A 27,901-nucleotide genomic window follows, 5' to 3' on the forward strand; every position below is an offset into this window, starting at 1 on the left:
TTACTTCTGAACTCTGTTTACATAATGCATAGTGTTATTTAAAACAAATTCTACTATAATTTGATTCATTTTCCTATTCAAGAATTAGAACAGACAGAGTCGGCCCTCCCTGAGTCTCTTCATAGGCTTTTCTGTATGTCAGTGTCTCTTTATCTATTTGTATGTGCTCTGTCTGGTGTGAGTGTTTAAAAGGGAGCACTAAAACCTTTGCATATCTAGAATATTCTCGTTCAGAAAGGCTAAACTTTTCATAGCCAAAGTTTTGCATTTGTGTTATGAATAACTTTCAGAAAATAATAATCATTCTTGTAGTTTATTTCTGTACATCTTGTGCATACACCGAGTGCCTCTCAACTTTTATTCACTCTCATTTTCATTCATGTTCATTCATTAAAAAATAAAATATCAAGACAAGTGGAAAAATTAAATACATGTTCAGTTATTGTGTTTATGGCATAGGTGTCAAACTCTGGCCCGCAGCCTAATTACATTTGGCCCGCGAAGCCATACCAAATGACTATCAGAGCTGGCCTACTGGTATTATACAGCTAATATATATATTGTTTAGTATTAAGCTTTGCTTGTTCCATATTCAGTTTTCCAGCAAAACTTATTTGAGTCCATAAGAAAAGATTCATTCTTATATCTGGAGGAAGATTTTTTTTTTCAATAAATATTGACTTTGTTCCAGTTTTGAATTTTGGCCCACTGTGTATTTGAGTTTGACACCCCTGGTTTATGGTGTTGATTCTTATGTCATGTAGAAACACTTTCAGCTCAGAAATGGTGGCTGCTGGTCATAGACTCAGACGACGGACTTGAAGGTCTGGAATCTGATGTGTCCCCTTTCCCTGGAACCTGTCAGGATAAACACATCAATCAATAAACTCATGTGAGCTTTTCTGTAACACAAATCACCGATCAGCAGCAGCTGAAGCAAACTGTGGTTTTTGGATTACATTTGGGTAAAATGTACCTGTTCAGAGGTGTGTGAAGGTTTTCGAGAACTATTTCTGAAATATAACAGGAAGTCAACATTTAAAAAATGCTTGACATACACAACTGTGATATAAAATTAATTTCTTAGACATCTTACATGGAACTCTCAGACTGTTCGTTCTTGGTAAGCTGTTCTTTGTCTGAACTCTTCTGATGTTTCCCCTTCCTATGGAACCTGTCAGGATAAACACATAAATCAATCCCACTGTGAAGTTGCAGTAGAGGGCTTAATACATTCCAGGGATCCCAGAAGCTATGCTTTTGGGTGCAATTTCCCCCTGGGTAGGGGGGATCTTCAATATGATCTTTAAGGTGACGCAATATAGACTCAAAATTATTTGTACTATTTGCAGTTTGAACAGCTGTCGCAAAACAGTTATCAAACTCTACAAAGTACTGAAATAGTTCAGCTGATGCCAGGCAGAGAATTAAAAAAACCTCAACATAAGGTTAATTTATTCTATATATTCATACTTTTTTTTTTTAAATCACTGTGTGTCTTTTCTCCACTCCAAACCAGTTGAGGTCTGGCCTGGTATTGCTTGCATGTTAAAAGGGCGTTTTTCTTTCGCACTGTTGACAAGTGCTTGCTCATAGGAGGTCGTGTGAATGTTGGGGTTTCTTTCTAACGTTGTAGGGTTATTACCTTACAATATAAAGCACATTAGGGCGATTGTTGTTGTGACTTGGCAATATATGAATAAAACTGATTTGAATTGAATGATATACAAATTGTTTTGGTAAACTTTACCATTTTTCAAAACAACAGTATAGAAATAATGAGTTAAATTACAAATTTGAAGCGGCAGTATTTTCTTTTTTGTCCACTTGGACAATTATTGTCTGCTTTTGAGCCGAGAAAACAATTTAACCAATTTGAAGAAAATGTGTAGCAACAGTTGAAACACTGCAATCTCACCTGATGAGAAACGCAACAGCAAGAATCAATCCCAGGGTGCTCAGCCCAAACAGGACGCCCAGAGCAATGACCAGCGCCTGATTGGAGGTGGACCCTTGAGGGTCCACCATCTCAACATCAAAATGAAGCTCCTCCCCAAACAACTGAGACAGCTCTGCATTCACAGCATTTGATTGGCTCTGCAGTTTCCTGGTGGATCAGACAGCAAGAGGTCAAAAGAAATCTGTCACATGACCTTTTTACACAGTTCACCAAGGTGATCTTTCCCTGATTATATCTAAATATAGAAGTTAATTTTTATGAGACCAGGTTTAGATTTCAAACTGGTCAAAATGGTAGGTGCCTCTGGAAAATTACTCAAAATCAACATTACTCAGACTAATGAATTTCAGGCAAGTTTGCTAAAAACCAAAGCAAAACAATACTGAGTGTCTAACAGATGGGCCTGATGTAGAACACATTAGAAGTCAGTCTCTTACTTTATGACTGCTTCAGAGGAAACAACCTCCCCTCCATCTACAGCAAAGAAACGGACCAAAGTCCTCACAGAAACTCTCAGGTTTCGGGTGCCAGTGGATCCATCGTTAGCGCTGAACACCTGAACGATGTTCACAGTCCAGCCCAGAACTTTGCCCAAAGACCTGGGAGACACAAAAATCTATTAGAAGTAACAGAAGTGGATTATAGAAAGCAATCTTTAACACCAGCTAAACCTGTCTTACGTCGATAAATCTTCAACTTTCTTCTCCACAATGTTAGCAGGCTGATTAAGTGAGATGGTCACAACGTTGGAGCTGCTTGCACTTGCCTGAACCATCACCTGGGGGCAGAAGAGAGATTAATTTAACTTGGAATTTAACTTCTTATTAACCTGTTTTATTGAACAAAATAAACAAGAAGATGAATTAAAAGGAAATACTTTGTATTTATGCATATGAAAATCAGCTATCAGTTCTTTTTTGTGTAATTATTATTAATAAAGACTTTTGCCTTTATTCGTTGGAGCAGAGTGGACAGGAAAGCGGGGGGGTCTTAAACACTCACCTCCACTACAGCGGTAGCATGAAGATCGTGGGGATCAGTGGCCTTCACCTCCATTTTAGCTGTCTGTCCAGCCAGTTCTGTTGCTGAGATCACATAGACCAGACCTGAGGATGGGTTAATGTCAAAATAAGGACTTTCTGCTGTCAAACTGTAGACCAGCTGCCCCACATCTCCAACATCAGGATCTGAAGCCTGGAGGTAGAGAGCAAAAAAAGCACTTAAAACCTTTATGAACTAATGTAGTCGATTGTAGTTGATACTAATTTGTGAGCTACTGGATTAAACCAAAAGTCTAAAACTAAGTTATCCAAACTAGCTGCACATCAGTGAGTGACAGCAGTATAATGCTGCTTAATCATTTATGCTTCAGTTTTAACAATGTAATTTATTTAAATTTGTAATAACTGTCATTCTTTTGCAAATTGTTCTTTTTATATTCTAAGCACAGTTAGCCAATAATATTGCTGTATTTTCATTTAATACACAATAAAAGCTTAATACTCGTTCCACTTAGGAGAAACAGCTTTTAGTTTTACATTTTTAAGCATAAATCTTCATCTTTGACGTATCTTTTTAACTTCACTAGATGTTTCCTGTCGCTACGTTTACTGGCAGTGCACACGTCACACTGACTGATTTAGTGTTTTCATTGGTGATTACTCAGCCAGGACACTTGACATACTGGAAGATGTAGGAAGTGTTGCTGTGAATGCTTTTCTCTGATTCCTGGTGATGTGGTGTGTTTCATTGCTGCTCACAGACACATTAACCATGAACAGATTACTGAGTGGATTTCAGTTCAAAGTACATTGCATGATAGCAGATGCCTTTTATGTAAACATAAAATCAAAGGAGGCAAACATTCGCAGAACCATTATATTATTTCCAGACAGATGGAAACTGAAAAAGTTGGGTGTGTTTACCTTCACTTGGATGACGGGAGTTTTATAGGGGGCGATGCTGAATACAGAGGCACTATAAACCTCTGGGGGAAACTGTGGTGACTCGTTCACATCCTTCACCTGAACTCTAACCTGAGACAGAAGGAAACATTGAAGAGAATTTCTGTGCAATGCTTAAAGCATTTCAATGTCACATTCCTCTAGTTTGTAAAATGATTAGACGGCAATGAGAGTCTTTGGCTATCTTAATGCTTAGGTAACCTTGCCTAGAGCTTAAAAACAAGGCGATAAGTAAAGCATGATTTGAATGACTGTAGGTATTTGACCTTACAATTGCATTATGGACTACTTTAATATCTGTGTACATAATGCCATACCCACCGGGACTGTACTTTGTTTCTCTAACAATAAACTGTGGATCACTCATAATATCAAGGCTGCCCTTAAGCAGAAAAGGAGAATCAAGTCCACGCTCAAGTGAGGAATCAAGGAAGAAATGAAGGTTGTAAAGAGATCGCTGAGGAGAGGGGGAGGGGAAAACACCTTCAATCTCGGGCTTTAAGAAACAGAATTTTCTGTTGCTTGTTTGGATTACGGTGAGTAAACTCAGATAAGGCAGATTCATCATCTGCCGGGTCTGCTCCCAGTGCAGCAACTACTGCCACAACCATCATCATCTTGGCATTCTAGTGACTGCCCATCCCACCTTAACTCCTTTCACACTTATCCACTACATTGCCTGTGTGCTGCCCCTGACCTCCAGTACATAGCTGAGTATATCAGCATAACTGAGTATATCTTTTCCTATTGCTTTGAACACTATCATACCCACAATCATGGCAGGAGTACAAAGATGTGGACCATCACCTCACCACATGAATTCTGGACTACCTTACCAACAGGCCTCAGTACATATAGATCGAGAATTGTGTTGGTGATGGGCTCCCCGGCAGTATAGATGACCAACAAGCAGAAGTCCTGGATCCGTTTCTTTTCACTATATGCACCGGATACTTCTACAACTCGGCTAACTGCTTTTGAGTCTCTGATGACTCAGTTGTTGGCCATGTCCCCCATGGGTATAACAAGGACTTTTGCAGGCGCCAAACATCCTCCACTTTCAGAAGAAACCATCCATGGAACGGATATTGAGATCATGGACTCATAAGTACATGGTTATTAACGACTAACACAAATGCCATCTACAGAAACAGCTGGTATCTCCTACTGAGACTTGGGTGTTTTGGAGTGCAGGTATAGCTCCTATGACTCTATGGTGGCATCAGCCATCTCTTATGGTGTAGTCTGCTGGGGCAGCAGTAGCTCTGCTGGGGACAGAAAGAAACTAAACAGTTTGATCAAGAAGGCCAGCTCTATGCTGGGATAACCTCTTGATTCAATGGAAACAGTGAGCAACAGGAGAACAGTAGCTAAGCTACCATCCTTGTTAGAGAACACCTCCCACCTCATGCAGCACTAAGAAGCTCCTTCAGTGACAGGTTGCCGTACCCAGGAGAGATTTTGGATGCCTTTTTTTTCCAGAGTCTACTATGTCTAACAGAAATGAACATGAGGATACACACATGGTCTGTACATATCTCAATGTGCAACACTGTCCACTGCACTATGAAGCATTTAGTTTTTGCTAGACTTCTCTCTCTCTCTCCCATCAACTGTATTTTGTATCATATCTGTGTATATACATATGCACAGATATACAGAACCAAACAAAAAACAAAACTCTGCAATACAGTACTACAGTATTGTTTTGGTATAGTATTATTGTAGTTAGGTTATGCTGTATGTATTTATCCCTGCTGTGTTCACTCTGCTACTGTAATAATAAATTTCCTGACTTTGAGACTAATCTCATGTTAATAACACTACAAGTAAACTCAAAGGATTACTTTACAATTAATTAATTAAAATTTAAAATACAAGGACACGTATTTGGTCATGCTTGGATTGCCAAGGAGCTCTAGTAACACTTCATGAAAACTTTATGCTAGTCTGTTGTAGACACACCAGATCACATTTGCTGTGCCATCTTGACATACCTTCTATCTAATTCTGTTCCCTTCCTCTGTTCCTCTGCAATCAGTGAATTTTATGAAGCGCCTTGAGGCAACTTATGTTGTGATTTGGCGCTATATAAATAAAATTGAATTGAATTGAAATAGCTCATTTTTGTTAAAGTCAATACCGTCGTCATTGCTGATGTAGGTGGATTCCGTGTGTCCACAACCTCCACTTCCAAGAAGTACCATTCCTGCTGTTCTTTGTCGAGCTGTGCTTTGGTGAAGATAGCTCCACTGAGGTTTATGGAGAACAGGTCTTTGTGTGTATTCAGCGAATACGTGACATTGTAAAGGTTGCTTCCTGAGGAGGCAGTGACCTTGCCTACCAAAACCCCTGCTTCCTGGTTCTCAGGCAGGCTGAAGTTATAGGAGGAGCTCAGGAAGGCCACAGTCTCAGTCAGACTGGAAATGTGTAGATTCACCACAACACGAGCTGCAGGGAAATTATAGCACAGAATGCTCATGGGTTAAACTCCCACACAGGTGAAGCTAATTTTTTAAATGCATCGAACAGGATCTTCACATGAACAATTAATTTGTTAATTTTTAGAAACTTAACGGTCCATACAAAATTTAGGATTTCTTAGTACATACTGAAATTTCTGTCGATTTTTTTGTGTAATTCGTAGCTGAGTCGAATAATTTTCCATGCTATAGAAATAAAACTGAACTGAACTGAATTGGTTAACATTGTGAAAATATGCTTTTAAAGTCAAATCATGTTAACTTCCAATAAATCATTATTTATTAATTTATTCCTAATCCTGATCAAGCAGTGACTGGAACTGAAGACTAATAAAATATAGCATTATGTCTAAACATACGTTTTTCAAATGTGTCCAGTGTTTGAGTTATTCATAAACATTTTTACACATTTCTACATACTGCAGATGACACCTATGAGAAGATATTAACCAAGGAACCAGTTTACCCTGCCAGGGATAAGCTTATTGTGTCCCCACCCCCAGAGTGGAGGCACAATTAGCTGAGAAGGGAGCTCAAGGAAGAGCGTCTGTTTGCCCCCTTTGCTCATGGAGCCTGGCTGGGTGCAGCCTTAGAGGAGTCATGGGCCTGCCCTTCTGTAATTCCACCAATAGCACGAGGCACCATAGGGGTCAGGTGCTATGTGTGTTAGGCAGCAGTCAAGGGTGGTCCAATCCACCCTTGACAGACTACTGGGTCACCTACTTAATGGTTTTAATGGAATCTCCTACCATTACTATGCAGATAACACAGAGTTACACTTTTCTGTCAAGCCCAACAACCTCAACAGCCTTTGATACCACTGCCTTTGTAAATACAGATGTTGCTCTATAGACAATCCTACACTGTTATAATGAAGTGCTTTGAGAAACTGGTCCGACGTCACATCATGTCCTGCCTGCCACCCACACTCGACCCGCTCCAGTTTGCATACAGAGCTAACAGATCAACTGAAGATGCCATTGCTACAACGCTCCACACCACCATCTCTCACCTGGAAGTGCAGGGCCGTTACGCCAGGCTGCTCTTTGTTGACTTTAGCTCTGCTTTCAATACGATACTCCCGGACAGACTAATAGTTAAACTGCTGGAAATTGGACTTCCGTCCACCACCTGCCGCTGGATCAGAGACTTCCTCTCAGACCGTGTACAGAGAGTTAGAGTGGGGCCTCATCTTTCCTCAGCCCTCAGCCTCAACACCGGCTCTCCACAAGGCTGTGTACTGAGTCCCCTACTGTACACTCTGTACACACATGACTGTGTTAGTTCCCACCCAGACAACACAGTCATCAAGTTTGCAGATGATACCACTGTGGTGGGGCTCATCTCAGGGGGAGATGAGACTGCATACAGAGCTGAAGTTCAGAGGCTGTCAGATTGGTGTGCAGACAACAACCTGGACCTCAATACCACCAAAACAAAAGAACTGGTAGTTGACTTCAGAAGGAGGAAGTCCGAGCTGCAGCCTGTCAGCATCAACGGGGAGTGCGTGGAAACGGTCTCCAGTTTCAAGTTTCTGGGTGTGCACATAGACACAGACCTCCAATGGAGCTCTAACACCTCTGCGGTCTTAAAGAAGGCCCAACAGCGTCTCCACTTTCTGAGAATCCTCAGAAAAATGGACCTGAAGAAGGAGCTGCTGACCGTCTTCTACCGCTGCTCCATTGAAAGTGTGCTGACATATTGCATCGGTGTGTGGTTCTCCAGCTGCACCACAGCACACAGAAAGGCACTCCAGAGGGTCATCAACATGGCCCAAAAAATCATTGGACATCCTCTTCCCTCCCTGAAGGACCTGTACAGCACTCGCTGTCTCAAGAGGGCACGCAGCATCCTACGGGACTGCACACACCCAGGACACCGGGTGTTTAAGCTGCTGCCGTCTGGCAGGAGGTTCAGGCTGCTGAGGTCCCGAACAAATAGACTCAAGGACAGCTTTTACAACAGGGCATTAGCCCTGATCAATGTAAATAGCTGACCTGACTGGATACCTCCCTGGACTTTTTAGGGGGAGGTAACAATGTTTGAAACAATAACAATAATATTTATATTTATAACAAGGTGCAATAATAATTAATGTGCAATAATAACAGTGTGCAATACAAATACACTTATTCTTCTTTTTTATACTAAGTTAATATACTGTGTTGTGTTGTTTGTTACGTTGTGATGTGTCATATCGTGTCGTGTTGTGTTATATGTAGTGCCGACGTAGGACAGTTTTTCCAATTTCATTGTACTACTGTACTATGTATGACTGTGCAATGACAATAAAGAGTTATCTTATCTTATCTTATCTTATCTTATCTTATCTACACTCAGGAATCCTGCTCATGTTGGTCACTTTATTTCACTCATACTGTAAACTTTAAAGCTGCTACATTGGTCACTTTAAACCACTTCAAGGTCACTTTAAATGTCAATTGTAAATTGTAACGTTAGACTGTTATCTCTTCATGTCAACTTCCTTTTTTTCACAGTCTGTTTTTGAAGATGAATTTTCCGCAAAAACACAACTCTAGATTGTTTATGCCTCACATTTTCCCCATGCAGGGCTGTAACATTTCAGTTTTACTTCTTTCCTTTCCTATCAATCTGTTCCCAATACAAAGCAGGAATGCATTTATTTCTAAACTTGGGAAGGTTAAAATGCATGCATACTATGATGTTATGGTTTACAGTTAAATCAAAAAATAAAGCTCAAATAACCAATGATGCCAAGAGCCGTTAGACTGACCCGTGGTGCTCAAAGGGGGGTGGCCGTGGTCTGTGGCCACAGCTGTCAGCACCAGTGCGGTATCTTCTGTTAAATCAGCAAATTTAGAGGTCAAAGTCACATTCCCAGCCTGGGTGTTTAGGTCCAAGTATGGAGAACCTTCTCCAGAGAAACTAAAACAGCAAAAATGAAAAAAATACATTTAAGGAACCTTAATAAATACTCCTGCTACAACAACATACAACAACACTAAACTATCTTGGAATATGTTTAATCCATGCATTTTAATAGATAAAAAAATTAAATACAAACAAACAAACAAAAAAATATTCACGTACACAATGACTCTTCCGCCTATACAATACTATAGAAAAAAAATACATGCTTCCCTCAGCTGAAAACAAGAACATGCTGGATCTACTTAATTCAACTGTGGACTTTGGTTGCACACATATGTTTTGCTGTGGCTATGGATGCTGTGCCCTGCCCACCGGGAGCAGCATGACAGTTAGGGCAGGAGTGCTGGACGTGTGGGTGGCCAGGAAACATTTGCCAAGAATGTCCACTCGTGGAAGCTGCGCAGATGATGTGCACCACCAGCCTTCTGACACCCTCACCCAGCCCAGGAGAAACATACAGAAGTATGTATGCCTGTGCTGTGCTCAGTTGTTACCTCGAAGTCATCAGACACCAACTCTGGGGAAGAAGAAATGGTGGGGCCTTCACGTGAGAGCCCACTGGCTCCGGTGATTTGCTCCACAAAAGATTTCCCACAAGAGCAGTGATGACAGTCTGAGCTCAGCCTTTCAGCAAGTGATCAAAGTTGATGTAGCACTGAAATTTCTGTATTTTGTAATGAGTGACAGTTTATATTGAGTGAGTCATGAGTAGGGATGGGTATCGTTTAGGTTTTATCCGATACCGGTGCCAAATCGGTACTTTTGAAACGGTGCCGGTGCTCAAACGGTGCTCAAACCGGTGCTTAAAGAATGGAGAACACAAAATTGGTCCAAAAACCTCTCATATTCAGCTGGTTTTATGTAAAAAGATAACAATGTTAGCCTTTTCTGCAGCTATGGGGCATATATGGTATCACTCTTAGCTGGAAGCAGTGCTTAAACAATGGAAAAAATACAAACTTTGTCCAAAAACCTCTCATGTTTAGCTGTTTCCCTCTTTTTCTTTGGTCATTTTAGCCTTTTTGGCCAGGGTGAAGGGAGTACCTGCCATCAAACAAGAAGACAGCCGCATGTAACTACGACGCTGTGTGCTAGTTCACCTTACATGCATTAATGTAATAACGTGGTTAGCCTACTCAACGTAAATTACACGCGAACAACAGAGAAGAACGGCTGCTGCTGCCATCAAATACGGCGCATTTCTCGGCTTTTAAAAAAAAACCGCTATGCGTCGCCAGGTGTTTCATCGGATTTGAGGCGTTACCTCCTTTGACAGTATCACAGTATCAGCTTAAAGCACTTGTTGCTGCTGAGTTTGCATATTTTGCTGTGAAGTACAGCCAGACTTTTGACCGCTTCGCCTTGGGCATTTCTAATCTGTAGCTCTGCTCTAACAGAACGTACGTACCTGGCCCCGCCTACTATCCTCGGAAACGTAAAATGATTGGCTAGAAGTGTATCACAGCTCAGGAAAAAAAAAGCACCGAAATAAAGCACCGAAATGTGCGCTGCTTTTCGGTCTGGTTACTACCGTTTATGTCAGAACCGGTGCCATCATGGCACCGGACACCGGTACCCATCCCTAGTCATGAGACTCATACACAGGAAGAGCACGCCTAGTTGTTGGTGCCTAAAAGCAGGCGGGAATTTATTTTCCAGGCTATTTTCCATTTACTCCAGAGTTATGATAAAAATCTGGAGTAAATCATTGCCCAATTTTAGTAGCTGGACATCTGAGGGGATGTGCGCCAGTGTTGCGCAGGTTGTCACGGGAGAATTTGTTCCAGGCCCAGGAATGTCAGCAGTGACTTTACAACATTTACAACTCAGACAGTTTTCACTGGGAGATAAATTGCTCTTAGCCCTGCGTCAGATTTGTGACCAAATCAAGCAAGCCACACAAATCATATCACCTGAGCCTCCTGAAAGCATAAAGACAGGCTGAATCCATCTCTGGCGAACCGATTTAAGGAAAGAAAGAAGTTGGGGCCAGAAGTGCCAAATTTAGCTTCCATCCTCACTCCATTGTGACAACCATCTCACACAGGCTCAGAGAGCAGATGTTGCTGCATTGCAACAACGTTTTGGAGATGTGTTTCTCACCTGCCCGGTCTTTCCACTCACATAGAGCACCATTTTGAAACATGCCCTGGCGTGCAGTGACTGCAATGTGAATGTTGGAAAGCAGAAACTGCGAGAAATTGCGTCAAAACCCTGTTCAATAAAACGCAACAGCATTCACTTTGGTGGTACCAGGTCTTTACTACACAGACAATTAAACCTATACTTAGAGCTGGATCAGGTAACCCTGAACTCTGCCATTGCAGAGTTGCTAGAATGTTGGGAGACTTTTCTATGATGCACTGAGCATTCCTCCTCTCCTCTTTTCACTCACGATGCATTTACATGGGCGATCGTGGCTCAAGAGTTGGGCGTTTGCCTTGTAATCGGAAGGTTGCCGGTTCGAGCCCCGGCTTGGACAGTCTCGGTCGTTGTGTCCTTGGGCAAGACACTTCACCCGTTGCCTACTGGTGGTCAGAGGGCCCGGTGGTGCCAGTGTTCGGCAGCCTCGCCTCTGTCAGTGCGCCCCAGGGTGGCTGTGGCTACAATGTAGCTGCCATCACCAGTGTGTGATTGTGTGTGTGAATGGGTGGATGACTGGATATGTAAAGCGCTTTGGGGTCCTTAGGGACTAGTAAAGCGCTATATAAATACAGGCCATTTACCATTCTACCTCATGTCATTAACTTTTAACTCCTCTCTCCCATAGTATGATTTTTTGTCCTTGTCTTCCTATGTAGCAGATGGTTGCACCTCCTTGAATGTGTTCTTTACACCATAACCAGGTGCTTGCTTATCAGGGATTGCCTGATTGTTTGAGTGTTTTTTCTCTAATATTGTAGAGTCGTTTTTGTTGAGAAGTAGAATGATATAAGGAAACCAGAATCAAACAGAAAAGTCAGAATCATAAAGATAGGAGTTCGTTTAAAAACAGCCCAAAAAAGAATAACACTCGTAGTATTTATAGTTTGTAATGTATTATCGTGTTACAAAAAAACATAATTGCAGAGTCCCTGAAATTTCCCAAAGCCTTCCAACTTTCAATTTGTTACATAAAGAAGGTGAAATGACTTTGCAGTCACATTCCAAAAGCGTCCTGTCCATCTGAACTGACCTGTAGGTGACGAGAGAATTGTTCCCGGTGTCTCTGTCAGTAGCAGACAGCGTGAGCAAAAGCTTTCCTTCCTCTGCGTCTTTCAGCAGGATGGTGCTGATGTAGTCGCTGGAACTGAAAACGGGGTTGTTGTCGTTCAGGTCAGCTAGGCTCACTCTGATCGAGGTGAAGTTCTGGTGTTCAAAGTCCAAAGTTCAATTACAATAGTAATTGTCAAGTACAACTTAAGAGTGCCTTTCTGATGTGAAAATACTCAACTGGACCAAAAGTAGACCTAATTTTGTAAAATACAAGAACTTTTTTGGAATGTTGGCTGTTTCAGGGTCTGTAAGCATTTTCTGTAGTTACCTCTCTTGGAGGGTTGCCTTTGTCTAAAGCCGTCACAGTCAGGTCATATGTTTCCCTGCTCTCCCGATCCAAAGGACCAATAGCCAGCAATGTCCCATCCTGTAACACAACACATGAAACTGCAACACACATCCAACATATTTATACTATACCTACAACATAACTACAACCAGCCCAAGAGCACTCACATAATAGTGAAACAATCATTTTGCCCCTCTTTAGGACAGATTTTTCCATCCAATCCTAAAATATGCAGCACTGCGAACAATGTCTATACTGTAACTTTTGTTGCTGCTTCCCAATACAGTGCATTGTAGAGCCCACAACTACTGTAATTGATTAATTAATTAAGGCCCTATTATACATTTCTATTGTGAGTATGACTTTCCTTATTTTCTGTCATATACACTAAAATAAAACCAAATAAAAATAAAATAAAGGAAAACTTTTTCAATCAGAGTAGGATATTGATCTGGTCAGTTAAGTAGCAAAGGGGATTGTTAATCATTTTCAGCTGCTTTGGTGTTAACAGAATTATCATCAGGTGCTTTAGAGGAGCAACAAGGAGAGAAGCCCCCAAAACATGAATGAATGGTTTTACAGGTGGGGGACACTGACCTTTTGTCCCTCAACATATTTTCTGACTGTTTTTTCACTGGGTTTACATTCAGCTTGTATCAGTAGCATGGCAGTGTGAGGTGATTCTTGGACTCTACGGAGGTTGCACAGGTATTACCACTCCTCCAGGATGGCACATCAACATGTGTCATTGACAGAAGGTTTGCTGTGTCTCATAAAGTCTCAGTAATATGGTGGAGATTCCAGGTCACAGGCAGTTACTCTACATAAGTGGAAAGGGCCATAGAAGGTCTTAATCCATCAGCTGGACTAGTATCTGCTCCTTTGTGCAAAGAGGAACAGGATGAGCACTGTCAGTCCTACAAAATTACCTCCTTCAGGCCAGTGCTATGAATGTCTCTGAGCAAACAATCAGAAACAGACTTCATTAGGGTGGACTGAGGGCCCAACATTATCTAATGGGCCCTGTACTCACTGTCTGGCACTGTCTGTGGAGCCTGATCAGAATTTGCCATAGAATTGGCAGGTCCACCACTTGTACCCTGCTGAAAGCAAATTCACCCTGAGCCTAACAAGAAAGGGTATGGAGAAGCATGGATAACGCCATGCTAGCCAACGGCATACCTGTCTGTGGAGGTGTATCCATGGATATCTGATGTGTTTTAAGCGTTCCTTTATTTGTTTTTCTTTCTTTTTTTAGAAGTTTATGTCCTCTTATACTGCATACTAAATAAGGCTCATTTTGTGCCAAAGGTTCAGACTTCAGATTGCGCTAATACAAATGAACAGAATTAATATGTGTGTGGCGATATATAACATCATGTCAGGTAAAGCAGTCGCTATAATAGACAAAAAGCGGAATTCTGGCATGTTGGAAAATGTTCCCAGCTGTTTTTTCCCTTTTGCCTCACCTCTCTGAATCTAAAGACTGGGTGGGGGGAGATAAGGGAGAGGGTGACCTCTCCATTTAGCCCAAGGTCTGCGTCTGTGGGTGTGATGGTAAAAATTTCTCCTGGGCTTTCCACTGAGTAATCGCCTTCAATGATCATCAGTGGGTCAGGAATGCTTGGGAATTGTGGAGAATTGTCATTGTAATCAAGGATTGTGATATTCAGCTGAGCCGTGGAACTCAGACCATCAGTCACCTGATCCACTGCGACAACCTGAATAGAGACACAGAAAACACAGAAAGTTACTGAAACCTCCCCCACAGGATTCTACTAACTTTAGCTCTTAGACACCAAGTTACTTTTTTTTAACCAAAAAACATAAAATTTAGCCTGGGCACATAGTATTTGTTCCCTTTAACTTATTATTATTGTTATTTTTGCTTTTTAACATTGCACAAATTAACTACAGTAAAGTTATATTTTTACACATAAAAAGAAAATGGAAAGAGGACTGAATAATGAAAAAATGAGAAAACTATTGCTGAACTGATTCTGTGCCTCTCGTTCTTCTATTCCCAATGTAATAATTTCAAAAATGGTTCAGTGGCTCACCATTGGGTTATAAGTATTTAAGTTTTAAAAACAGAAAATATTTGATGTGTGTATACGTTAATACATGGCAATCTAAGAATGGCATGTATTAATTACGTTTTAAACAATAGTGCAAGAGAATATAATATCACAATTTTCAGTATCCATACATATGTTGTATATTTACCTGTAACAAATAGCTGTCTTTTGTCTCTCTGTCCAAGGCTACATCTCTTCTCAGTGAGACGACTCCCTGCTTATTGATCTCAAAAGTGTCATTGTTGTAAAGGAAGTAGCCATTGGAGAAGCCACCCTAAAAAGGAAGGTAGTTATGTTAAATAAGACGTCTTCATAACCAAAGGTAATTATTAAGAACAAATCAGGTGCATATACTGATATATCAGTACAACTGTGGAAAAACACTTTGGTCTTTTTGCACAGTAGACCAAATAAGAACCAAAACTTATCATAGCTGGACCCGGTCATGTAACTCACCTCATCCTTGTCAGTAACTTCCAGCACCAGGATGGATGCACCACCGGGCAGGTTCTCATAGATGAGTATGTGATTGATTTCCTTACTGAACTCAGGTGGGTTATTATTCACGTCCTTTATCTTCACCACCACTGAGCCATTCCCATTTAAAGAGGGTGTTCCCCCATCAGTGGCCTGAACCTTTAGGGTATACATATTTGCCTCACTGTAGTCCAGAGGCTGGGCCAGTCGCAGGATCCCAGTGGATGACTCCAAATCAAAAACAGCAGGGTCTGATGAAGGGCTTTGCTGGAAAATGCTGTACGTAACTATTCCATTTACACTTTCATCAGGATCTAGAGCTGATAAGGTGAGCAAGCTTGCACCCACTGACTCTGTTTCTAAGATTTCAACCTGATACTCAGCCACTGAGAACTTTGGTGCGTTATCGTTGATGTCAGATACTTGTACCGTCAGAGTGGCTGTGGCTGACCTGGCTGGACGACCCTGATCTTCAGCCACCACCAGCAGGCTGTATTCTGCCTTGGTCTCCCTGTCAAGTGCGCCGGCCAAACTGACCATCCCAGACACAGGATCAATAGAAAAGCTCCCTTCTCCTCCTCTCAGTGAATATCTGATCTCCTTGTTGAAGCCACTGTCTTTGTCTGTAGCTGGAACTGCAGTAACATTGAATCCTACCTCTGCATCCTCCAGAACAGATTTGGTGACTGAGCTGGAGGCAAAAACTGGACTGTTGTCATTGATGTCAGTGACTTGGACCTCAACCACGGCGCTGTCACTGGTTGTTCCGTCAGTGATGGTAATTTCTACTGAGTAGTTTTGAGGGCCTTCGTCATGGTCAAGCTTAACCTTGGTGGTGAATTCACCACTGTTGGAGATTTCGAATTTGTCACCTTCTGTTGTAACTAAAAACTCTGGAATAGCTGGAGGTACTGCAAGGAAGTGAACCTGAAAGAAATACAGAATTGACAAAATCCTACTATGACATTTAAAGTTAACTATAGCAACAACAGTGAGTAGCTAAATGTAACTTGGCATTTGACACAGGAACATTTGGATGATAAAAACACTGGTTTGCACACAAATTCACTGGGAAACATACCTTAAGAACTGCAACTCCTGGCTCCTGCTCCTCCTCTATGGTAAAATGGTAAAGTTTTTGTAAAAACTGAGGTTTTGAATCACCAGGAGCAAAAATATTCACTTGTGCTGAGGAGGAGCGAGGTATGACGCCACCTAGAGGACAGATGAAGAAGAATATTATGCTACTTTAATGATGGCAGGCATTAAGAGGTCAGCTGGTCTACTTTAAGATTATGTAACAGTAGTTACTTCCATCTTAAAGTTACTCAGGTGACAGAACTGACTGTAAAATGCCTTGTTGAAAGCAATGAAGTTCTGTGAAAAATATGAATTAGTCATATGAGATTAAAAACCTTGGCACATGCAAGGTAACAATGTTATGATGCTAAAGTGGATTGATTGCTATGACATTACACTTAGGCATAGCAACTAAGAAAGCAGGCGGTGAAGTTGTGCACATATGCTGCAGTTGTGCTGCATACATGCCAAATAATCACAGTGTGTAAGTTATGATTTAGTGAATGTCAGAATAAGTGATTCTGAAATTGAATAACCTATTCTGGCAAGCCATGTCTGCAACCACAACAACCTCAACAATATTAACAACAACAATAATAAGAATAATAATAAAAAAATCTACCATCTTTTGCTGTTACATAGAGAGGGAACTCCAAAATCTGGTTTTCCTGCAGGGGAATGGTTTTAGCTAGTGTAATTTCTCCGGTGTTTTCATCGATTGTGAAGTATCCTTTACTGTTCCCAAAGTCAATCGAGTATTTAATCTGCCCATTTGCATCAGCATCTGGATCTTCTGCCCTAACCTTGGAGTCACATAATACAAATCACAGTTTAAATGTCACGGAAATTAAAAAACAAAACACAAGATGATAACAGCAAAAACAAAAAACAATATCTTTGGATGATATGCATAAAATATGATTTAGTAATGCCATGAGAAAGTGATTATCTTTTTTAGTTGTAAAAAATATTTTTCTGAGTTGGTATGATTGAATGCAATGCAAGCAAAAGAGTAAATTGAAGTGATTAAAAAAATACACATGCAGTTATATGTCTTATTGAGAAGAACTCACTAACCTGGACCAGCAACAATCCCTCTGTTTGATTTGCAAACACTTTTCCCTCATACACGTCGCTGGTGAATTTAGGAATGTTGTCGTTTTCATCCAGAAGAGTCACAGTAACTTGTGCTGTTGCAACATTGTTGGGTTCATGTTGCTCTCTTGCTTCTACCTTTAAAATTAGTACGAAGAACAAAGTTGAGATGAAAGTTGGGACAAACTTTACTCTTTGAAAAACACAGTTTTTCTCCCACGTTTCAATTATTTTAATCTGTTTAAAACTGAATGGCTCAAAATGAGTTTTCAAGTTTTTTTTAAACATGAATTAAGACCCAGTATATACTGACAGTTGTTTTATCTTAAATCTAAATGACCTGAAATGTGATTGTTTCAGTGGTCTCTCGGTCGAGAGCTGTAGAGTTTTTCACTCTGACTGTCCCATCAGAGCTGATAGAGAAAGGAGCAGACTCTGGGATGATCCTCATGGTTCCCACAAACCCTCCCTAGGAGTGAATATGAAAATGAAGAGAGTGAATGAAAATATACATGCAGTTTTTATATATTATTAACAGCATCAACTGACAGAATATATCTCGAAATCATATGTGTATTGTAACTGTAGACTACCTGGTCGAGATCAGTGACAGGAGCTTTGAACAGAACAGCATCAACAGGCGAGTTTTCCACAAGTGTCACAGAGTAGCTGGGTTCATCAAACCCTGGAGCATTATCATTAACATCCTCTACAGTGACAGACACTACTGTCTCAGTTGTCTTCATACTGTCGTCTGTTTGGGCTGCCTGAAGAGTATTAAAGCAGAGCGATATTTAGATTTAGATAACGAATAGCAGTATTTGTTCATATGGGCCACGTTCTTAACTTTTGTGCAAATTCTATATGTAACACAAGTGAAAATTGTGTGTTTAAAAAAAAGTGTGTTAAATTTTGATGAGCCTTCAGCTAAGACTGAACCATTTTGACACAACAGACCTTTTTACTCTTAATGAATGCATAGATTAAAATGTCAGTACCTTGATGCTGATAGAGATCATGCTGCTGTTCATTTCCTCTCTATCGAAGGCAGCAATCACAGACAAAACTCCACTGGAGGGGTCAATGTTGAAGTTTCTTTGATATTTGTCTGGAGAAACTAAACAAACATAAATAATTTAGAGGTTTTCACAGGTTTAATGTCGTATTAGTAAAACAAAAAACTGAACACATTTTTTTAAGCATTTACCAGCACTGATGGTATAAGTTAAAGTCATGTTGATCCCAATATCTCCATCTTGTGCCTTTATTGTCTCTGGTTGAATGGTATGGAATAATCCAAGCTGAAGTACACAACACACACGAGAGTTACATTCTGTATTTCAAAGCTGCCGCAGTGACGTTTCCAGAGCGTTGCTTGCGTTTTACTCTATAACAGCTAGGATGGGCCCCAAATAACTAACAGATTTTGACATGTTTAATTTAAAAAGTGAAGATATGTAAATGAAATCTGATTTGTGATGTTAGTCTAGATGTTTTGAAAATTTAAGGAAAAAGAAGAAAAAAAGAAGAAGAAAATTCTGGACTTCTGGCTGGTTTTGGCTGAGTTTATCCTCTCAGAAAGCATCAGCATTTCTGAATCTTGTTCATGTTTGTTTTTTTTGTCTTTGTATAGTTTTATTTGCATTTACTACTGCACTGTATTCATCATGTAAACATGGCTATAAAATCAAATCAAATCTGTTTGTAAAAAAAAACCCCCATGTCTTGTAGACATGAAATTCAGAAGGAACATAAAACATATTGGAAAAAACAAAATTTCCAGAATTAATATTTAAAGACTGTGATTAAAACACTACGTGTACAGAATTAAAATTTTGAGACTTACTTGGTTCTCTGAAATAAAGGCCTGGTACAGACTGTGGCTGAAATAGGGATTCAAGTTATCAAAGTCCTCTACATTAATCACCACCGAGGCTGTGTCATTCAATCCTCCGTTATCCTGCAGCGAAGGATAGTAAGACTATAATCATATAGATGTTCTTGATTGAAGTAGTTCAGTTGCTCGAAATAATTTTAACTCACCTTGGCCGTTACAGTAAAGTGGTAGTTTTGGACTGCGTTGTAGTTCAAACGTCTTTTCAACATAAACGCCCCTGAGTCAGTAACTTCAAAGTCTTCTGTGGCTGGTGTCTTATGAAAAAGCAACAAAAGCCCAAAACATCATCACCATGTTGTTATTGTTACTTTTTATAATGACAGATTAAATACAGACACGTTACCGACGACCAGTATGAATTACCTTATGTGAAAGCTTAATTATTTATATAATTTTCACTAACATTTGCATTAAAAATGTTTCTTTTTTACATAGAAAAATGCACAAAAAAAGAAACACAAAAATTAGTGAAGAGCTTTATTCTCAGCTAACACTGAAGTGACAAGTAAATAGAACTGCACGTTACTTAAGAAACACATACTCTCACTAGCTTTTCAAGAAATTTTAAATGTGTTTACAATGGAATATGTCACTCTGTTGTTTTGTGAGGTGGCGTCTGCATCCACAGCTGTCACTCGAATAACCTCAGCATTCAGATTAAGTGTCTGAAAGAAGAAAAAGTTAAATCATATACAGCCAGAGAAAAACACGTTTTGTAGTTCCATCCTATCCTTCTTAATTTTCCTCTTAAGTACAGGTGTGATTCTCACATTTATAGAAATGTATCATGCAACTGGTCTACATTCCATTTTTTAACAGATTTTAGTGGCTAACCTCAGAGACATCTTTGGAGTACAGTTTCTTTTCAAATATCGGAGCGTTGTCATTGAGATCTATGATTTTCAGTGTCCGAGTGTTATTGTACTGTAAAATAAAAAATGAAATAAAATAATTTGACATATTTCATTTGTAATGTATATTTGTAATGCATAAATATTGAAACTTTGCAACCACAGAATATCACCCACCTTAATTATACCATCACACATGACAGAATAATACAGGGTGGTAGGACTCTGTAAGACAGGAACACAGTGGATTACCTTCAAATGAGTCATTTATGTTTAAACTAAACCGAACAGCATAAAAAAAAAAAAAGATAATGAAATCTAATAAAAACTGCAGCTGATTATAATAAAATGTTGCATAATTGTAGAATTTCTTAAGTGTTGCCCATTGTGTGTGCAGCAGAATTTCACTTGGATGTTTTGATGTGTAAGACTATATGCTGCTGTGGTTATTTAGTGCACTGATTTACATATTTTTTTTTTTACATATGTTTTTGGCATTTTATTACAAAAGGCTCCCATTAAGTTTTTAAAGGGTTTAGTATATTGGTCTTCAGCTGCAATGGGAAGATACTGTATTGCAATCAATAGGAGTATGCTTGCAGATCTTTAATTTGGCAGTTACTGAAAATGTTTCCTTTTCTTTTGATGTTTAAAATAAGCTGTATTTATAATACATATGGAATTTCTGGGAAATAGGTTTGCCCAAACTTACAGACATCGGAGCATCTGCATCTAGAGGTTTCTTGGTGCGAACAACTGCAAAGCTGTCCCCAGGTGTGAAGCTCAGCTCCAGAAACTCAAGGTGGGGAAGAAAGACATAGTCCACTAACTTCACACTGGTTCCTGGCACGATACCATCTATCCTCTCCACATCCCCTGCAGCATCATGGAGAATTATGAAGAATACAAGATAAACACTAAATGTGTAAGTATGGATAGTTTTCCAGACCAGGAGAAAAAAAAACATTGTATTTCTTATTTCTTTCATGCCATAGTCTTCCTGTCACAATCCTGGGTGTGTGACGCAGTGTGTGTGCTTTCCGGTTAATGTTATATTCTTCAGTATACTTCCTGGTTCTGTTTCCTTGCCTCCCCTGAGGGAGTCTGCCATGTCTCTTGTGAATTTAAGTTCTGTCTCCGTGTTTATTCATCTGTTTCCCAGTCGTGTCTCTCACTTCCTCTGTCCCCTATGTTCACTCAGTCTGTGTCTTATAGTGTGTCTCCTGTTTCCTGTTTTACTTGGACAGTCTCGTGTCCTGTGTTATTGTTTTTTGTTTTGCTTCCTACCTCTCTCATCGTGTTAGATCTGTTCCAGCTGTGTTTCCCTCCTGTTTCTCATCCTATCGTTACCTCCCTAGTTCTCTGGTCCAGTCTTAGTTTTGCAGTTTCTTAGGTTTAGTTCTTTGTTTCTAGTTTTTGCGTTTTTGGTTAATAATACTTGTACTTGTACATGTTTTAATATTTTTGATACAGGAATAAAACTGCCTCCCTCATTTCACTCCTTTTTTGGGTCCTCACCCAGCCTGCCACACAGTGCATCCTTGACACTTGTATTACTACCATCACGCATTTATTCATTTCATACCAGACTAAATGATTGTTGGCACAGGAATATACTATGTTTGATTATTGTGTTATTAAAAAATTATAAAGTAAAGATGAAAGAAGACACTTTACCTGAATATCCTTCATTGACTTCACCTATATTTTTAGAAGGAGTCACCGCTTCACAATTTATGGTTGAAGAACCTTCAGAAACAAAACCGATGAATTAGCACCGAGTGAACAGATTATCGATATTACATAAAAACACTATTTCTAACAGCTGATATGCAGATGTAACTGGGCATGTCCATTTCACTGAGATTTCTTTTCCATTTTGTTTGTTTTGTTTTGCTTTGTTTACATTCTGATACCAGGCTTTTCTTTTATCTGTGGTTCCTTCTGTGCTAAAATGATTTGCCAATATTGTTATTTAACACTTTCTTCTCTCTGATGGTGTTAACTTCTAATCTCTTACAAGGTACCATGCATTGTTTTAAAAGGCACCACCGGTGCTGCTGCAGTAATATTTCAGATATGGACAATGGTTGTATTTTCTTTGCCTGACACCCTCCTGATTTTCAGTTTGGTTTGGCTCCTTGGATTTACTGCACTTACTCTGTCTTCCTTTTGATATGAACACTTTTGGTTGTAGTGATGCAATTTCCGGCTCTTTTTAGAGAACCGGCTCTTTCGGCTCCCAACCGGCTCTTCAGGTTGTTTTGTTGCTTTAATTAATTTATTATTAACAACAATATAAAATTATGCACAAAAGGAATTACTAATGTAAAAAAAACATGTTTTAATTTATATATGTTTATATATAAATATATGCGGTGGCCCCTAGAGACAAAGAACCTCCCAAACACATTTCTAGCATTAACTGAACTTCAAAACAGAGCTACCTAGATCACTTAAATTACACAATTGAAAGCATATGCGCATTGTTTGTGTATTTATACACAAGCACTCATATATATTTAAATAAAAAAAAAAAAGTTCATTTACCTGTTACTACCACACACCAAATCTGGTCGTTGGTACTTCCTGGCTTGTGTAGCCACTAGGTAACAAAAGCTCAACACTGCCCTTACCATCCTGGAGCACTTCTGTTGTGTTTTGTACGTGTTTTGGAGTTTGTAGTGCTTTGTCTGTAGGGGCCACCGTAAATATACTTTTATTTATTCACTCCACATAAAATGTAATAAATAAATCATATAATACAAAAATCAACTATTCACATTTCAACTTTTAACTATTTAAATTTTCAGCTGTTTCCTTTTACAAATTTAAAGTGAAAACAACACAAAACACTGCAAAACACAACACAATTAAATATAAATTATAATATGAAAACAAAAAGAAGATGCACATTCTCTGTCATATGGGCCCGCATGAATCCGCACTTTCCGAATCCTTTATCATCTGCAACCGAAAATAGTTGTGGATGATTACTATACCTTTCTAATGTGACGTTGTTGTCCCTGCTCTCTTTCTCTCTCTGTGCTACTGCGAGTGTAACTACCGCCCCTCCCCCCTCTGCCCAGCGTAAAGCACAAGGCTCGCGTGCAGAGTGAAGCGGGAAAAAAAGTGCGAGAGAGAGGCTGAGAGAAAGAAAAAAAAAAAAAACACGTGACTGCTCGCGATAAGGAGCCGGCTCGCGTCGTTCACGTCAAAGAGCCGGCTCTAAGAGCCATTTCGTTCGCGAACGACCCATCACTACTAAGAGCTGTTTCGTTCACGACTGACACATCACTAGCTGTATGACAAGGTGTTTAATCATTCCTCCATTTCAATCACAAAAGCTTTTGCTATGGCTGTTTAGGATATGTGCCACAAGTTAGCTTGTGGGAGACATGTTTGTGAAAACACCAACTGTAGAACTCCATAATGATTTAGTTTGTCAATTGACTCTTCACATTATATTTCCATTATATTCCCATGTATAGTGACTTTATGTTACCAATTAAAATTCATACACTCATGATGACCAAGTGGAAATTTCTATTTCCATGACATCATGACTATTAGAACAGGGCACATTGCTCCTGATATCAGCAAAGGGCCAAGGTTTAACGTACAAACCCCACCCTTTGTACGTGCTGTATGAGGTTTAATCATCATTATAAAGGTTTTTAGTTCCTTCAGTAAATAAATAAATCTCACATTTAATATTTAACAAATATTATAAAATAACTATATAATTTGATATAATTTGAGGGCATGTAACTGTAATTTTAATAGTATGAACATAATATTTTGCGTGATTTTATTAGCTATGATAAAGTTATTTAACCAAAAAGTAGTTGATTTGGAATAGAGCAGGTGGAAAATTTTGTCAGATTTGATTGATTTCAGTGGGGATAGGCCAGTAGATAGATGAATGTGAGTGCCAATTATCTGTTTGTGATTAGCCCTGGTGACCTGTCCAGGGTGTTTGTACACTGCATCTCACCCTAAGACAGCTGGGATAGGAGCCAAACCCCCCCCCCCCCCCGCGCCACATATCCGGAACAGCGGAACAGAATGGATGGAATAGTGACTGATATTATGTGAAATCCTCCTTGTTCAAAGTTAATCTTTCACTTACCTGGAAAAAAAATATTTACAGTGGGGCAAAAAAGTATTTAGTCAGCCACCGATTGTGCAAGTTCCCCCACTTAAAATGATGACAGAGGTCAGTAATTTGCACCAGAGGTACACTTCAACTGTGAGAGACAGAATGTGAAAAAAAAATCCATGAATCCACATGGTAGGATTTGTAAAGAATTTATTCGTAAATTAGGGTGGAAAATAAGTATTTGGTCACCTCAAACATGGAAAATCTCTGGCTCTCACAGACCTGTAACGTCTTCTGTAAGACGCTTTTCTGTCCCCCACTCGTTACCTGTATGAATGGCACCTGTTTGAACTCATCATCTGTATAAAAGACACCTGTCCACAGCCTCAAACAGTCAGACTCCAAACTCCGCCATGGCCAAGACTAAAGAGCTTTCGAAGGACACCAGGAAAAGTATTGTAGACCTTCACCAGACTGGGAAGAGTGAATCTACAATAGGCAAGCAGCTTGGTGTGAAAAAATCAACTGTGGGAGCAATCATCAGAAAATGGAAGACATACAAGACCACTGATAATCTCCCACGATCTGGGGCTCCACGCAAGAACTCATCCCGTGGGGTCAAAATGACCATGAGAACGGTGAGCAAAGATCCCAGAACCACACGGGGGGACCTGGTGAATGACCTGCAGAGAGCTGGGACCAAAGTAACAAAGGTCACCATCAGTAACACACTACAACGGCAGGGAATCAAATCCCGCAGTGCCAGACGTGTTCCGCTGCTGAAGCCAGTGCATGTCCAGGCCCGTCTGAAGTTTGCCAGAGAGCACATGGATGATACAGCAGAGGATTGGGAGAATGTCATGTGGTCAGATGAAACCAAAGTAGAACTTTTTGGTATAAACTCAACTCGTCGTGTTTGGAGGAAGAAGAATACTGAGTTGCATCCCAAGAACACCATACCTACTGTGAAGCATGGGGGTGGAAACATCATGCTATGGGGCTGTTTTTCTGCCAAGGGGACAGGACGACTGATCTGTGTTAAGGACAGAATGAATGGGGCCATGTATCGTGAGATTTTGAGCCAAAACCTCCTTCCATCAGTGAGAACTTTGAAGATGAAACGAGGCTGGGTCTTCCAACATGACAATGATCCAAAACACACCGCCCGGGCAACAAAGGAGTGGCTCCGTAAGAAGCATTTGAAAGTCCTGGAGTGGCCTAGCCAGTCTCCAGACCTCAACCCCATAGAAAATCTGTGGCGGGAGTTGGAAGTCCGTGTTGCTCGGCGACAGCCCCAAAACATCACTGCTCTCGAGAAGATCTGCATGGAGGAATGGGCCAAAATACCAGCTACTGTGTGTGCAAACCTGGTAAAGACCTATAGTAAACGTTTGACCTCTGTTATTGCCAACAAAGGTTATGTTACAAAGTACTGAGTTGTATTTTTGTTATTGACCAAATACTTATTTTCCACCCTGATTTACCAATAAATTCTTTACAAATCCTACCATGTGGATTCATGGATTTTTTTTTTTCACATTCTGTCTCTCACAGTTGAAGTGTACCTCTGGTGCAAATTACTGACCTGTGTCATCATTTTAGGTGGGGGAACTTGCACAATCGGTGGCTGACTAAATACTTTTTTGCCCCACTGTATTTTACCTTAGGGGATTGATCACATGTTCTGACAATAATATATAGGTATTAGTTTTAAATGAAGGATAGGATCATATATCTGATTTATACTTTATTCCACACAGTTAAGTATTGTAGTATTGTAATAGTTAGAGGTAGACTAGCACACCCAGGCACCATTAGACATTAGAGACATTAGACCAGGGGTTTCGAACTCCAGGCCTCAAGGTTTTAGATGTGTGTTGATCCAACACAGCTGATTCAAATGGCTAAATTACCCCCTCAACATGTCTTGAAGTTCTCCAGAGGCCTGGCAATGAACTAATCATTTGATTCAGGTGTGTTGATCCAGGGTGCTATCTAAAACCTGCAGGCCCTCTAGGCCTGGAGTTCGAGACCCCTGTCTCACCCTTGAAGAGGAAGGGGGCCTCCTGGGGGAAGCTGCAGCTTGTAATTAAACCCATTTCAAAGACACTCATCAAGTGCTTGTGTTTTATTAAACAAACTTCCATGACACAAACAAGACACACTGACAGGGAAAAATCTGTGAATAATTTACTCCAACACAAAACTGCAAAATCTGTTAGTAGCCTACTCCGGTCCTAATATCACGTTCATGGTTTTAGACAACAAACATAAAAGAAACAAACAAACAATCCAACAAAAAACAAATACTATTAATAACAAAATATACATATGAAAAATAAAAGCACTTAATTAGAATCGATCCTTACTGCTAAATTAAGCTTAATGTTGTTAGTTATATTGGATCCAAATGCTACTTCAGTTCCCACAAACAAACAAGAACTGAGGCACCAGTGAGAGTTAAAAATAGTCTAGATTTTTTTTTTATCGGCATTAAAATGATCAATGTAGCTTTTCTCTCACACACTACAACACAATCTTGTCTAAACTGGACTTTGAAACACAAATACTGAAATGTGAAATGAGTTTGAAATCAAGCATTATCAGCACAATTTGACATTGCTATAGTCTAAGCAGAAATAAAAAGCTTTATGGTACATTTAGTATGGGGTAGAAAAAGGTGTCACCTATGGATTACTCACTGCATAGCCTGATACCCTGCAGGACTTAATGATAGCTCAAAATGTTTACTATTAATCCAGGTATCCCATTGTCAGAATTTATCATCTATAACTACACAAATACCATGTATTTCTGTTTGATTTTTGTAACTATTGGAAAAACCGATTAATGATTCCATTATCAGTATAATGTAATATATGTATATAGTAAAAATAAGATATTCAGCATAGACTGAAAACAATCATCATCATTTTTCCAGCTGTTTATGGTACAAAATAACATTCTTTCCATCTATTCAGGCTGCACTCACCTATTGGACTTCCAGTGATGACACAAACAAAAATGGATAGAATGAGGACCACACAAATCTTATTCAACGTGTCCATGTCGGCACAGTTGTTCTTCCCCAAACCTGAAAACCGACACTGAATTGAACACATGAACAACAGGTGTTAAGAGGAACCTGCTGTTTACCTCGCCCTCTTTTGTCCCCAGTAATATTATTTTATGGCAGGTTGTAAAGGGTTATAGGTTTTATTGATAGTGGATCAGGCCAAAGTACGAGTTTCATTTCTCCTTATCAACAGTGCAAAGGAATAACATTTTACTTCCTTTGTTGTTATACAGCCAAACTAGATTCAACTTATATGAGAAGGAGTTGAGAGAAATGTTTGGTGTTTGGTGAACTGTGTTGTGATCAAAATCAGTTTAACATGGCATTAATTAACATATAATGACACTAAATAATGCAATAAAAGTAAGTCATATTAAAAGG

General features: G+C 39.7%; 1 protein-coding gene across 1 annotated transcript; it reads right to left on the bottom strand.

Annotated features, from left to right (window-relative positions):
• Positions 1-27,540, bottom strand: LOC147327046 (protein dachsous). Its single transcript, XM_086294675.1, has 30 exons — positions 27,437-27,540; positions 22,020-22,091; positions 21,055-21,218; positions 20,520-20,567; positions 20,326-20,415; positions 20,070-20,156; positions 19,638-19,745; positions 19,441-19,554; positions 18,802-18,895; positions 18,593-18,711; positions 18,188-18,361; positions 17,935-18,063; positions 17,577-17,732; positions 17,122-17,302; positions 16,501-16,634; positions 15,399-16,346; positions 15,091-15,216; positions 14,334-14,585; positions 12,844-12,942; positions 12,496-12,668; positions 9,163-9,314; positions 6,068-6,375; positions 3,886-3,996; positions 2,963-3,154; positions 2,641-2,738; positions 2,398-2,559; positions 1,919-2,107; positions 1,097-1,174; positions 977-1,013; positions 1-858 (listed from the first exon to the last, which is right to left on the bottom strand). The coding sequence occupies exons 1-30, from the start codon at positions 27,510-27,512 to the stop codon at positions 778-780; spliced, it is 4,752 nt and encodes a 1,583-aa protein (XP_086150801.1). The 5' UTR covers positions 27,513-27,540; the 3' UTR covers positions 1-777.
• Positions 27,541-27,901: the final 361 nt, after the last annotated feature.

The sequence above is a fragment of the Aulonocara sp. 'chitande type north' Nkhata Bay genome, linkage group LG6, assembly GCF_057382095.1.
Source record: "Aulonocara sp. 'chitande type north' Nkhata Bay isolate Kocher_YH1m ecotype deep benthic linkage group LG6, A_spYH_male_GT1.1, whole genome shotgun sequence".
In the NCBI taxonomy this organism is placed as follows: Eukaryota; Metazoa; Chordata; class Actinopteri; order Cichliformes; family Cichlidae; genus Aulonocara; species Aulonocara sp. 'chitande type north' Nkhata Bay.

Coding starts and splice junctions, on each gene's coding strand:
- LOC147327046 (XM_086294675.1), bottom strand. CDS start 27,512: ATGGACACGTTGAATAAGATTTGTGTGGTCCTCATTCTATCCATTTTT. Junction 9,315..12,495: donor AATTCTCTCGTCACCTACAG/GTCAGTTCAGAT, acceptor TTGCTGTTTTAG/TTTCTCTGGAGAAGGTTCTC. Junction 859..976: donor CTTCACACACCTCTGAACAG/GTACATTTTACC, acceptor TTATCCTGACAG/GTTCCAGGGAAAGGGGACAC.